The 14,530-nt window shown below is 50.8% G+C and overlaps 1 protein-coding gene and 1 non-coding gene across 2 annotated transcripts; both read right to left on the bottom strand.

The window, feature by feature from the left end:
* Nucleotides 1-30: 30 nt before the first annotated feature.
* LOC122382089 (hornerin-like) lies at nucleotides 31-3,884 on the bottom strand. The gene is made up of 2 exons (XM_043367009.1): nucleotides 3,267-3,884; nucleotides 31-955 (listed from the first exon to the last, which is right to left on the bottom strand). Exons 1-2 carry the CDS (start codon nucleotides 3,853-3,855, stop codon nucleotides 771-773), a joined length of 774 nt encoding a protein of 257 aa, XP_043222944.1. The 5' UTR covers nucleotides 3,856-3,884; the 3' UTR covers nucleotides 31-770.
* A 3,945-nt stretch (nucleotides 3,885-7,829) lies between these two features.
* Nucleotides 7,830-7,901, bottom strand: Trnat-ugu. Its single transcript has one exon. It is a non-coding gene; the product is annotated as a tRNA-Thr (tRNA).
* Nucleotides 7,902-14,530: the final 6,629 nt, after the last annotated feature.

Raw genomic sequence — 14,530 nt, 5'->3', positions numbered from 1 at the left:
CTCGATACGCTACCAAATTTATTTGCGTTATTATTCATATAAACACACAGCACAAATGACCATTACTGTATGGTGTCGAACAAATATCGGCTCACACCTAGCTATCTACCGTAAAAACTTAATTGTAAGCTTATCTATAAATTATGCCGAGCAATACCATGTGCATTGTGCACACAAAGTAATCAGTCAGTGCATGTGCATTTGCATAGCACGATTCTCTCTGCATAGCAGGTACAAGCCATCATTCGCTCTCACTCAATATATCATCAGCCTGCACCTCATCAGCCATTTTTAAATACGCCTTTCGTTCATCTCTTGCGAACTACGGTGATCTTTACCTGCTTGTAAGTATTTTCAAATTTTAATCAAATTTTGAATGTGCCCATCCTTGCAATCACTTTCAGCTCTTTGGTCTACACATGTAGAATTGCCCGATCGGCTAGCTAATGCTGGCTTAACATTATCTGATATACACAATTAATTGGGCTCAATCAATCACCGAGTCAACTATAGATAATAGAAAGCTATAAACTCTTGCCTTATCTGGTAAAAAATACAAATATCGCTTACGCTCTAGTAATGAAATTAAAGATCATGAGTCCTCAAACTCACGAACACTTGCACTCAAATGAACTTCATGTTCACTCGTTTGTCAGTCACGAGCAACGTTAACATGAATCACTCACCCACACAACATTCCAAATCTACTATTTTTCGACCTCAATCAGTCAAGCACACCCTCCCAGTTCGTTGTTCAGCATCATCCTCTGCTACCAGAACTTCCACCAGGGCTTGTGCTTGGCCTTGACGCAGACCGAGTGGCCGACGCAGGAGGAGTAGCAGCACTGCTCCTTCCTGCCGCACACCCAGTCGTTGGCGAAGCGGCACGGCGTGCGCTTGAACGCCTTCTTGCAGCCGTGCTTGTCGATCTTTCTCGGACAGCCTTCGGTCCGCTCTGGGGGCGGGGCAAACGGGGGTGTGGGGTGTGACATGTGAGTGGTTTGGGGTGTAAGCGTAGGGATATTTATTTGATACTGGTTATCATGGACATTGCGTCGGTATAAAATTGTCGGAATAGACTTTTAATACTGTATGAGTCATTTGACCTTATCCTCAATACTTTAAGTAAACTGTAATGGCAAAAATACAATACAAAAGCGATATATTTCGAGCACTGCTCTTTCTCAATCGGTTCGGAAGCTAGTATAAGTGCAGAACAGGAGTGCAGAACACGTCTCACTTCAAAGTAGCATTTCGTCACATTTGCCGCTTTCCAGCCCGAAATATCATCTATCGCGTGACAACTACATAAATTGCCCTCCCATACCAAAGCACACGATATATTACCCTTCATACCCTACCCGTAGTACAGTTGAACACCGGTATGAATACCCATATCATAAGTCACTATCAAATTCACGTTCAAGTTTCACGTTCACGTATTCACGCTCAAGTTGTCTGTCACCCTACATAATCACCTCCAACTATGCAAGAATTTGCCACGACACTGTGTTGTAGTTGATTTTGGGCCTATGTTCACGAATTCTAATGGATTCTGTAATTTTCCTGTCTGCTTCATCTCTACAAACATTTACAACATTCATGATACGAGCCGTACGAGCCGTAGACTTTTCAGGGGTGTAGATGAAAGCCAAACTAATAGTTCTGGTTTTGCAGTGCTAAAGTCGCTAAATTGTCGTGCGGTTGCACTGACTGCGCCATTCAGTGCAGGCCCCGTCAGCCGCTGGCAAGTGAGGTTAACCAGAGTGAAAATGTAATAGAAAATCTACATTTCTCCCCACCAGTCCGATTCAGAAAGTGTGTCCCGTTTTGAGCGCAGTGGCCTCGGTAGCGGCGCCACCGTCCATTGTAAACCACGCGTGCCTGTTCTATCCTTGGTGGGGGCAGAGTTTTTGCCGTAGTTACGCCATGTTTTGCTACACGGCTTTCGTTTGTGTTTTATCGCGCGGCCGACGGCGGTCCAATTACGAGGTGAGCCGTCTCCGCAGGTACGGGAAAACGGCCGGAGAGAAACCAGAGCCATCGTGTTTCGCTTCTCTCCCTTCGCTTCATGCGTCTGAGCTCGAGGTGTTAATGTTTTCTTCGCCCATTTCGACGGCGCTGTATAGGGCATCATGCCAGTATGTGCTTTTGATACGACACGCTTGTAACTTCGATTTAGGAAATATTATCCCTATATATTTTTTAATGATCTGTACTTAAACGATAATGCAAAAAGTGCCCGCACGCAGTTTTTAATATGACGTTTTTAGCGAGATTTGCGAAACCGATCTTCGCTCTGCGTAGCTGCATGAAACGAGCAAAATAAAGTAATCCACCTTTGGGACATGTTTTGCCTCTGTTTTGTGGGACGTAGTCCTTGGAGAAACAGCTGAAGGCCACTGTCCGGCTCGCTGCTCTGCCACTTGTGTCGCTAAACCAGGCCAGCTGCCAATCAGAGATCGGGGCGTGCAATGCCACACGGAGAAGGCCGCAGGGGGAGGGCGTTTGGCATTCGGCGAGTCGGCGGGTGGGTGACGGCCGCCGTCACCGGTCCGGTCAACTTTGTCGGCCCGCCACCGCCGGCCACCGGCAACTTGGGCCGGTCACACAGCAGAGTTGGACGGTCCTCTCTATGGAGCAGCTACCGGAACGCAGCGTTCTTACCGGTTTATTAGCATCTTTTATTGCCTGCCGACCGCCTAATCTGCATTTGAAAGTGTTCTGTCAAATTGGCTGATGATCTGATCGGCTGAGTTGTGCTAATGCGCACTTGGTCGCCCAGCTGGCCTTTTGGAACGGGTAATGCAGGCATCTAACTTTTAACTCGATAAGTCATACAATCGAACATCAAATGTGACGAGAGAAACGGATGAGCCTGTATGGCATTGGCGGCATCTTTTTGAAGTCAGCTGTTCATGTAATAGATTTTGATAAAGTTATTCAAAGAATATACTCAGTATGCTTTTCATGCTGCGTAAATGTCTCAGAATCTCATTGGCGCTGTAAAATTTCAGTCATCTCCTAGGCCAATTGAGATCCTACATTCCGGGCAGGACTAAAGTGAAGTGACTTTGTCTTGTCTGAGATTGTATAACAGATGTGTTGTAAATGGCCAGTCTAGGTGATTATCTTTTTTAGATAAATGAAACCTCTTCTGAACAATTATTCATGTTCAATAAGGCGTAACAAGGTTGTCGATTGCATTTATTTTCGTCAAAATGACTATCCAGAGTGACTGAATGAACGGATATCGTCCGACTAACCTGGGTACGCGTATTCATCCTCCTCCTCCTCAGCTTCATAGACTCCGCCGCTGCTTCCCTTTCCCTTGTAGCCGTTCTGCCTGCCCTTGGAGCGCCCCCTGCTCTTCTTTTTCTTCTTGTGTCGTCCCTTCCCTTTGTCGTCATCCACATGGACGTAGTAGACGTCGCCCGTCTGGGACGAGTCGTAGCTGCTGTAGCTGCTGATCGCGCTGCCGCCGTAGCTGCCGCTCTGACCTTGACCTCCCTTGGAGCCGATGTGGCCGTGACCTCCTGACCTCGGAGGGCCGTACGAACTGCTCGGCGTGCCGTGACCGTGACCTGAGCCGGAGTGACCGCTACTCGGCGGGCCGTAGTGCCGGCTGGGCGCGTGGTTTGAGCCGGAGTGGGAGCAGTGGTGGCCGGAGTGACCCCCGCCGGCTGATGAGCCGTGCTGGGTGTTGGGTCTGTTATATCCGCTACCTTGGGAGTTGTACTGGTTTCTGGGTGTTCCAAAACCTTTACTTGGTGGGCCATACTGGTTGCTTGGAGGGCCGTACTGGTTACTCGGTGAACCATACTGGCTATTGGGCCGGTTATTACCGTGGCTCATTTGACTATGTTGCTGGCTATTATGGTTGTTGGGTTGGCTATAACCCTTGCTCGGCGGGCCATACTGGTTACCTGACGTGCTATATCCTTGACTTGGCGAGCCATACTGGTTATTCCGTTGGCCATTCTGATTTTTTGGTGAGCTGTATCCTGTGGTAGGTGCCCCGTATTGGTTTGTTGCAGAGCTGACTTGGCCGTTTGGTGCGTTATAACTAGTATTGGGAGGGCCATACTGGTTCCCGGCTGATCGATACCCTTGGTTCTGGCCACTGTATCCTGCATTTTGTGAGTTGTATGCCTGGTTTTGTTGGTTGTGCCCTTGGTTCTGTCCACTGTATCCCGTATTTTGCGAGGTGTATCCCTGATTTTGCTGGCTGAAATTATTTCTTCTAGCATTGTAATTTTGGTTTCTTTGGATGTTGTTGAAATTTTGGCCAAAATTTTGCTGGCTGAATTTTCCCTGTGACTGATAGAAATTCTGCTGTTGGCCACCGAACTGTCTGCCTTGTGAGTTATATGCCTGGTTCTGCTGCCTAAACTGGCCGTTTGCCTGGTTCTGCTGCCTAAACTGGCCGTTTGCCTGGTTCTGGTGGCTGATCTGGCCGTTAGACGCGCCGTAAAACTGGCCTGTCACGCCGAGCTGACTGTTTGAGACGCCGTACCCGCCGCCAAGGCCGCCCGTCTGAGTGCCAATCGTCTGTCCACCGACCGTCGAGCTGTAAGACGTGCCTCTGGATACCCCTTGGACAGAGTTAGCCGAGCTGTACCCGCCAGAGGAGGCGACAGAAGTCTGTATATACTGTGTAACCTGACCGAGCTGCTGCTGCTGACCGCTGGGCACCGCCTGACCTGTCGAGAGGGCCTGGTAGCCGGCCTGAGAGATCTGCTGCTGCTGCTGCTGGACCGGCTGCAGAACCTGCTGCTGAGTCTGCTGTACAACTGACCCCACCGTCTGCTGACTGATGGGCTGGCCGGCCTGCTGGACTGTCAGCTGTCCGACGTGCTCCACCTCCTTGAGCCCGATACCGAGCACAGACTGCTGGCCGACCTGCTGGTCAGATTGCTGACCAACTCGCTGGTCAACCTGCTGTATTTGGCTGACGAACTGGCTCGCCTGACCGGAGATCTCATCCTGCTGAGACTTGTCATCAAACTGGTTATCCTGCTGGACTTTGCCGTTGATCACGCTGTCTGGTACGCCAGACTGATGCTGTTGGCCGTTTAGCACCCGCCAGCCGTCCGCAGTGGTCAGGGTGGCCTGCTTCGTCAGCTGCTGAATCAGCTGCTCGAACTGCTCGTCCGTCTGACCATGCCACTCGTCCTGCTGTTCGCCCTGCTGCAACACCTGCTCAACGACCTGCTGCGTCCGAGCCGTGACCTGAGGACTGACCTCTGTGACCTGTGTGTTACTGATGATATCAGCTCTCCGGTCCTCTCCGCGTGCGGTGCGACCCCTCTGTAGCATCACCTCCTGGCTTTTCGGTACGTTCAGCTCCTGTTTGTCAGTCGAGAGTTGAGGTACTGTACCAAATGTACCTGGCAGAGGCTGGCCCGATGAGCGGTACCGACGACGTACCGCCGGTGGTGCAGTACTGGTGGGTGCCCAGGGCTCTGCACTGGTCGGTACTTGGGGTACGGTGCTACTGACTAATACTCGCGGTACGGTACGGGTCAGAACTCGGGGTACGGACGATGTCTCAGGTCGCAGATCCGTCGAGCGGGCGCTGCTGACGCGCGGGCTGGCGGTGGTAGGGACAGCTGAATGAAGCAGCAGCAGAAGTAGACCCAGCGAGGACAGCGACGGTAACGGTAGCGGTGGCGGTGACGGCAGTGATGACGCCGATGGCGGCGATGGAAGTGATGACGTCACCGGACGGCGTTGCAGCGCCATGTCGAACGGATGGTGGCTGCAGGGGAGAATCGAATCACTGTCAGCCTAAATATTTCCGACATGTGGGAGCTTCTTATTGAAAAAGTAGCGCACCGTTGCTTATCTGAACACGTTGGACTCGGCTGCGTAAGGAATTTGATCTTTCTGAGCGGTGACTCAAGCACAGTTCCAGGCCCCAGCACAAATCATAAGGACTTGGGCCCCATGATTATCTTATCTATAGCCTAACGCGATTTTATGAAAGCTTTTCGGAATGCGCACAAAATAGTTGTTATTTTAAACTGCCGCATAAACTATTAATTATATTAGAATACCAAAATATTCAACAACGTAGGAGCCTTAGCAAAGATGATCTCCAATAAGCCTCAGAAACTGAGAAGTGAACTGCAAGGGGCGATGGTTATTATAACTATTATCAAACAACAGCAAATACTTCCAAACTGCATGTAGTTGAAGGTAAGTTTCCTATAAAATGGTTGAGTCTCCCCGCCGGCCTGCCGTCCAGCTATAGCCCACACAATCCACAGACGCCCTGCAAGCTGTATCCAATATTATAGTTCCTAGTTTGGCAGGTCTCGGGTGGGTGGCGTCGGCTGTGCTTGTGTTCGCATAAAGTTACCGCGATGTGCGGCCCCTTGCGTTCCGTACTGCATGTGAACGTCAAACTTTAGATGCAAATTATGACGGTGATTGAGCCTGCCTCTGCGTCGAACGCGAGAGGCAGGCTTGGCCCATGCGCTGCACAATTTAGTATAGGTATGTACCTATGATCATTTTCTTCATTTTTGAAATAAATGTTTTCAGTTTTGCTCAGCTATGTTTGAAAATAGCTGCATATTCTTACCTTTTTTGGCAGGTGTAACGGTGTAAGAGGTGAAAAAGCAATGTTGAATGATTGACGATTAATAAGACGTTTCTGCATAAACGTTTGCGTAAACGGTAGGTATGAGACATGCGCCGTAAAAAGTTGCTCTATGCCCTTCAACCAACAAAACATTGAGACACATTAAAGTTAGTGCATCTTATCGATATCATTATCGGTACCTATATATTTTTATATTCACCCCAGCCTTATGAGACTATACGCTTCCATACCTGCACATTAATCGCGAAACCGTCCTGTACCGTCCTGTACCGACCACCCGATGTGTCCGTGTCTCACCTGACCTGGCTCAGGGTCCGGTCCCGGGCCGCGTCACCTCCACACCTGGAGACAGTGCGACTCGTGACGACGATGACGGACGTCCGACTGACGAGTGACGCCCGTGACGCGGACAGAGCCGTCACGCTCGGTATGGGATGGTCCGGTGTGCAAAAACTCCCCTCCCGCCGACTGAGGTGGCGTCTGGATTTGGGGCAGGGTCGGGTGCATTGTGTGGTGTGCCACTAAGGATGTGTGTTTTGGAGGTAATCACAGGGTGCCGTGCGCTGATGCAGCGCTTTCTGACATTGAGTTTTTGGTAGCCGCATGGAAATATCCTGAGTCCCGTTAGGCGCTGAGTCTCGCTGTTATTCAACATATTTGGCACGGCCATATGAGTCGCGATTCATCATTCACCTAACCTAACCTGTTCTTGTTCAATCGCCCCCCTTTCCGTCCCTACACACTAATTTAGACCTTTCATTTCCACTCCCCTTCTTCCCTCCCGGCCGCTCCCATCCCCCCTCTGGCCGGGCGGGCGCCGCCGGTCGGCCGGTCGGAAGTGCCCGTGACGCCGCTGAGTGGCCGGCGCGTGCCCGCGGCGGTCGGCGGCTCCCGCGGGCGTGGGAACGGGACGGGTGCACCCCGGACTCCGGCGGCTCCCGTGACGACTAGATGAGTGGCACGAGCTGGTGACGGGCGGCTGCTGCCGACACCGCAGCGACGGTGGCACCAGGAATACCGTCCCAGACTCTGGGCCCATATAGTCACGATAGATTGCGTGCTATAGAGCTTATGATTGCGTAAATGTGATTATGTTAATGTTGCCTGACTGGAAGCGAATATGTGCGTGCATGCGTAAATGACGAAAAATCGATGGCATAATCTGACCGCTAACATGCCAAGAGCGAAAATTGAACGCGAACGTTGACGTGAAAATACCAGCCCCCAGGGAGGATCGAACTCCCGACCCCTGGTTTACAAGACCAGTGCTCTGCCACTGAGCTATAGAGGCGACGGGAGCAGGGGGTCTGAAATGATGTACAGGTAGTAGTATTTGCGATCGCGTTGCTTAGGTGTGGTGAAAATAAAATAATCTTCGCACTTGGCATGCGTATATCCATATTTAGTTTCCCTGAAACTGGCTTATTCCAAAGCCCTTTTGTGTATCACAATTAGATGCCCTGATGCTCGACGAAAAACAAGTAGCCCAGAAAATTAGAGCCGCAACGTTTATCGTCTTCATCCATCGTTCTTCTTTCATGAATAGGTATCGTTCTTTTCTCTCAAAAGTCCTGTTGAAATTACGACAGAGAGGTAAGTTAATGCATATTCAGCGTAGTATTTGGTCGTAAGCGTGCATTATCCCGGCAAATAATTCAAATACCTCCATCGCACATCGGCACATAAGGAAAGCGTCACGGCTGAGCCGCTAGCCCGAGCTATCAAACCAACGAGACAACACGTGCAGAACAGAACCATTTGTGAGACTCGCGCTACGTCAGTCTCTCCGACAAGAGCAGCATGACGACCTCTCTACAACGGAGTTCGATTGGTGCCGTTTGGAGGAAATGGTCAATGGTGCGACCATTTCCGAGATGGAGTCCGGCTACATGACAGTGTATGGTACTGCGCCTATAGACTGCAGCCTGCAGGGCGGCCGAATCGCGTCCAGTGTCTCGGCAGAAAGCAAAGTCATTGGCCTCGGAGATAACAAGCTCAATCTGAGAAAAAATGCCTAAGAACTTGTTGGAAACGCAGGCGCGGATCCAGGGGGGGGGGGCGACGGGGGCGGCCGCCCCCCCCCCGACATCCAAAAAAGGCGCCCATAGCCCGCGGCAGAGAGGGCGCCCCGAGCAAAACAGAGGCGACACAGCAAAGGTTGAGCAGAAATAGGGCGCCTCCAGCAGAAGTTGGGCTCACCAAGCAGGAGAGCGACGCCCAATTGCCCATTCCCAGCAGATCAGAGTCGCCCCAAAAGCAGATGGGCGCCCCCAGCAAAAGAGGGGCGTCTTATTACAAGAATAAAAAGATGCCTTCTGTTCAAGAGGGGCACTCCTGGCAGGAGAGGTGTCCCCCTGAAGAGGAGCGACGCCCCAGCAAAAGTAGAGAGGCGCCCCCATTCCAAGAAGAAGAGGGGCGCCCTAACCGCAGATAGGCGCCCCAACAAAGAAAAAGAGAAGCCCCATAATAAAAAATGGGTGCCACTGGCAGAAAAAGGGCGCCCCCGGCAGCGGAGGGGGCCCAGGAGGAGAAAGAAGCCTCCAGCAGGAGACGGGCGCCCCAGCGAAGGGGGGCGCCCCAGCAGAAGAGAGGAGCCCCCTGCAGGAGAGGGGCGCCCTCAGCAGGAGAGGGGCGCCCTCAGCAGAAGAGGGGCGCCCCAGCAGAAGAGAGGCGCCACAGCAAAAGTTGATCAGAGATGGGGAGCCTTCAGCAGAGGTTGGGCTCGCCAAGCAGGATAGGGGCGCCCCATTGACAATATCCGGCAGAAGACAGACGCCCCAGCAGCAGATGGGCGCCCCCGGTAGAAGAGGGGCGCCTCATTACAAGAAGAAAAGGAGTATATTCTGCACAAGAGGGGCGCCCCTGAGGCAGCGGAAGGGCAACCCCAGCAGAGGGGCTGTGCCCCAGTAAAAGGAGAGTGGTGCCCCGCTCCGAGCAGAAGAGGGGCGCCCAAGCAAAAAGAGGAGCCCCATAAGAAGAAAAGGGATGCCTCTGGCAGGAGAGAGACGTCCCCCGCAGTCGAAGGGCGCCCCCAGAAGAGGCGTCTCTAGCAAAAGATAAGTGCCCCTGCAGGAGAGGGGCACCCCAGCAAAAGTTGGGCAGAAATGGGGCGCCCCCAGCAGAATTTGGGGTCGCCGAACAGGAAAGGGCCGCCCCATTCACAGTAGAAAAGGGACTCCCCAGCAGCAAAGGCGTGCCCTAACAGAAAAGGTGCACTCCCAGTAGAAGCGGGACGCATCAAGAAGAAGAGGGGCACTTCTAGCAAAAAAAAAAAAAAAAATGGGCGTCCCAGATAAGTGGGCCGCCTACAGCAAATTGGTCGTTCTTAGAAGAAATGAGGCGACTTCAGCAAAGTGAGCCTCCCCATGACGGATTGGGCGATCCAAGCAGAGGTTGGGCGCAAATATCTTTTAAAACGGCGGCGCTGCGCGCAGCCGTCTTAAAGATATTTGCGAAAAACTTAGGGGAACGTGACAACGCACGGCGTGGGTTTTAAACTCTCGATTTTGACGACGGTTTGGCGCCCCCGGATTGCCAGGTCGCCCCTATTTCAACTTGCCGCCCCCCCTCCCGAAAATTCCTGGATCCGCCCCTGTGGAAACGGTAGATTTATTGTACCTCCTGGGTTGCGGAGTCGATGGATATTCGGTGACTCGTTCACGTCGTGATGACCTACGGGGCTAAACTTTAATTCTTATTTCTTGCCCTAATGTGTTTCAAGAATGACATTGCAAATATGATAGCTTATACATAACACACCAGCCAACCTTACCTATAAGCAGGTTTTTGGAGCAGATGCTGTCTTCTTCTGATTGCTTCTCACGCTCAAAACGCTGGTCCAAAAACAGAAGTTTAGCCTTACCTTCGACATAATATGCCTTCGCCGAAGGTAATATCTTCCAAAAAAAGACAGCAGTTAAGCTTTGAGCCACACAATGTTCAGTGTGTCCGTGGAAACAGACATGAGTATGAACACTGCAATTGATGACCGGCTGACCGCATGCGACCCAATCGTTCGGGGGGAGGTGTCATGCCCTGATACCGCAATCTAACCAACACTATATAGCAGCTTCGTTTTAAACGTGGGATGCAGGTTGCAGGCCCACTTATCATAAGTAACATGGAGGACTGTCCCTGTGGCCAATGGCCAAGTTTCACGAAGTGGTCTCGTTTCGTTACATTTAGTAGTTACGATGCCTCGCTTGTCTGTAGAGTGTAGACTGTAGTAAGTAGGTTTTGAAACATTCATCATGCAGTTTTCGGAGAGCACGAGACATGAATGAATCCCTCGGTTATTTGCTAAAAGGATGTGAGTGTTCAATGGACTGGGTCGTCTGTCAAATGCCGACCGACCCGTGATCCAGTAGGTATATAACCTTTTGAGATGAATTATGGATGTCCGTGAAAGCTTTTTGCAATTTTAGGTGAACATGACAGCTATATAGTGCTTGAGTATGGTATGACACATGGCCTGGTTCAGACTTATTACGGAGCGAGCGAAGCGAGCGTAGGGTAGTCTTTCCTTATTCGGAAATTTCTGAGTATGAGCGGCCGGCCGGCCGGCCGTGCGGACGCTTTTGCGAGGCTTATATCTCGACAACCACTTGACCGATTTACATGCGGTAATTTTTGTAGGGTAGCTTCATTCCTTCTACCAAGTATTGGACTATTCCCGATGCATGTGGGTGACCCCTTATGCCAAAAGGCGTTAAGTCGCCCCAAAAGGCGTTATACTGGTACTGAAAGTTAGAATTGAAGTCATCAATTTACCGAAGCGTCATCTGCATAAAGCATATCGCTTTTGTAATATTTGGGCACCCTCATCCAAAGACCTCTTGAGAGTTTCAGACATTGGTGTAGACTAGGCAATAAATAGGTATAATTGTTCATGTTGTTCATACATTGCCACCCGCGCTCCCGTCCGCACGCTACCTGTAATTCCTATCCACTGCAGTGCCGCGCGGCAGATTGAGTTGACAGCCAGAACTGTAAGATCCTCGCACCACCTTTGATCTGCTCGGATAGCGATCCCAGATCCGAGCGCTTCACATGTCGTCAGTTTCCCGGCACTACGGCTTCCTGTGTAGGCAGGAAGCGAGCACAGGTCTGGCCTGGGCGATGTGGCAAGTGTTTCATCTCGAAACGATCAGCTTCCCAGTAGCAGCAGTGCTGCGGCTAATCATTTTGCTGGTTATCATCAGTGCATTCGTCGGTCGCAGGAAAGTGCCAGGCTGGATTAGCTCTGCCTATACAATGCCTTTGAATATAAATCTGTATGTTCATACCCTTGTTCATGGGTTATATGGCCTTGTTCATACCTATGGATATTGTATGTGGCAATTGACTGAAAAGAAATGCCTAAGACAAGGGAAAGAGGTGGTGACAACGCTTATTGTAAGTAGTCTTTAATATGATTCGATTTGTTCCCTTGTACATATAACACATTATGGACACAATTGTGCAGTTTTTATACTGCATTTCTTATTGTGGCGAGAGAACGAATAAGGAAAAACATATCGAGAAAAGGAACTGATTTGAAATGATTGAGAGTGACGTTACTCGAAGAAAATTCAACAATATCAAACTGAAGAATGGATGAATGAAACCAATATGAAAGAATGGATGAATGAATGAATTAATAAATGAATGAATTGTTGAATGCATGGACGGCTGGGAGGTCAGATAAATTGACAATTGTACTGATATTTTACGAACGCCACTTGCTAGATAAGTAATAACCTCGGTTCTCTTTCAACAGGCGTAAGTGCATTGCTTGTGCATTTATGTGCGCTGCTAATATAGTCCATCTATCATTGGCTGCAAAATGGGACTAAAAGTTTCGCATCTATGCATTCTCAGGGTTTTATCTTCTCGTATCCTTTTTCTCCACAGCTCAAAACATACTTGTGGGTTTCAAGGCATTTTAATTGTAAGTAAAATGCCTCGACTTGATAGATGTGTGAAATGTCACACCGACAGTCCGACACTACTCTGCCGGATCAGCATTTCTCGGAGCGGGTGGGCTCAGTTCGACTGTAGCGTTATCATACGCGCCCGGCCGTTTTCAGAAATGTCTTCAGTATCCGTGTGCCGTCGGTCCGCGGGCGCGACGGAGCGTTTAGTCGCCCCATTCGTCGACAGGGTGTGTCGACATGACGGCGGCACCCCGCCCGCCGCATACGGCACTCACTCGGGGGACTCGTGAACGTCGAGTCATGAGTCTGCCTGTCCGCGTGGGCCGCCGACAGTCGTAAGCGGCCTTTCTGGCGTCCGACACCGCCTGGGTTGAAGTAGGATCATCCCGACGTTATGCGTCGCGTCGCACGAGCTCCTCCGCATATCTATTCATTGTGTGGTTTGCGCGCCTTGCATGTCAGCCGCAGAGCGCCTGTCGATGATCGTTGTTCTTACGAAAAGATCGTCTCCCTATGGGGCCTGAATGGCTTCAATGGTGTTCGTCAGCCTCTGAGACGAGGTCGAGGTTATTTGAAATAGCACGATTTGAACTCACATTCGGGAAATAACAGAAGCTCTTTGCAAATGATCCGGGAACCGCATGCTCTATATTCCTCTTTTTGAGGCCGCAGCGATGGGCCAGTGAATGGGAAGGCCTACTGACGAGTACATTACGTAAAGATGTAATGCACGGTAGCCCTCATGCATACCAACTAACCCCACCATCCAGACGTCCCTGCTCTTTTACCCATTCTGCCGACAAGAACAATGTCGATTAGCTGTCTGGTCTGGTCAGTGTTAGGATTATTCTTTCCAATTTTTTGTTGCGTTCCTTCTGGAGCAGGTAATTCCGATGAGTACCACGCCGGTCCTACTGCGCTTCCACCTTCTGTTGGGCTGCCGTTTCACGGGACTGGAGTTGTTAAGGCGGTGATGAATGCAGACCGTTATCGACTTTGATTGCCGTAATGTCACGGATGATAGCGATGTGATGATTAAGTCCGTCTGCTAGGAATTTTGCCGTCGGGATAAACCAATGTGGTGTGTATCGAGGACCTATATGGTGTACAATTGATCGTTATCGTGAAGAGTTACTATGAAGATTAGTCTGTCCTTCTGCTCTCGCTTAGAGGAATGCGTGTCTATTATACTCTATTACAAAGTTTTTCCGGCTAACCCATACAAAGTTCGACGGGCACTGGGCAGTTCGGGCAAAGGCAGTTCGACGGCCGATTTGCCCATCTCCACTGTTACTCGTCTTCTTCGCCTATCCCACCAAACACCCTGCACAACTGCATAACTGTTATATATTCGGCTTTCAACCATACAGCACTGTAAACAAACGGGGCCGGCAGCTCGGGCGGCGGAGAGCCCAGCCACACACTCCCCGCACGCCGCGCGCGGCCGGCAGCGCTCCAGTGACGTCACAGGACCTCAGTATGACGTCACTGGACCTCAGTACGACGATCCCGGCGCCAGCCCACCGAGCAGGGCCGGCGCCTGATGCGCGGTCAAATAGAAGTGAGATATACATTGGTGGCATAAGGAGAAGGCGACTTTACGTGGGAGCGACACAGGTCGCCGTGGTTGTAAAGCTCATGCGTAGATGGCTTCTGTAAGTTCTGTAACGTGATAGCTCTCGAGATCGAAGGCGCTGATTGAACAGTGCATTTCCGACTGGTTTCGGATGTCAGAGCTGCGGCTGTGCCGCGTTTTCGCAGCTGAGCGACTGATGAAGTAGAGTAACATCCGGTAGCGCCGAGATTGGGATGGTGGTAGTGGTGGCCCGTCGAGGCAGATCATTGTAACGGAGTGGCCATGGCCAGCCTCTGATCCATCGCAACTCCGTTACCGATACGCTTGCGCCGTCTCTCAAACTTAAGACAATGTCGCTCATACTCAAAACATTGCAAAGATGATGCCGATCGCTCGAAACCTACCCATTTAAAACGTTGTCCCTTCAAG

Source organism: Amphibalanus amphitrite, unplaced genomic scaffold, assembly GCF_019059575.1.
Source record: "Amphibalanus amphitrite isolate SeventyFive unplaced genomic scaffold, NRLGWU_Aamphi_draft 000133F_arrow, whole genome shotgun sequence".
NCBI lineage: Eukaryota > Metazoa > Arthropoda > Thecostraca > Balanomorpha > Balanidae > Amphibalanus > Amphibalanus amphitrite.
This window is presented reverse-complemented; position numbering and strand designations above follow the sequence as displayed.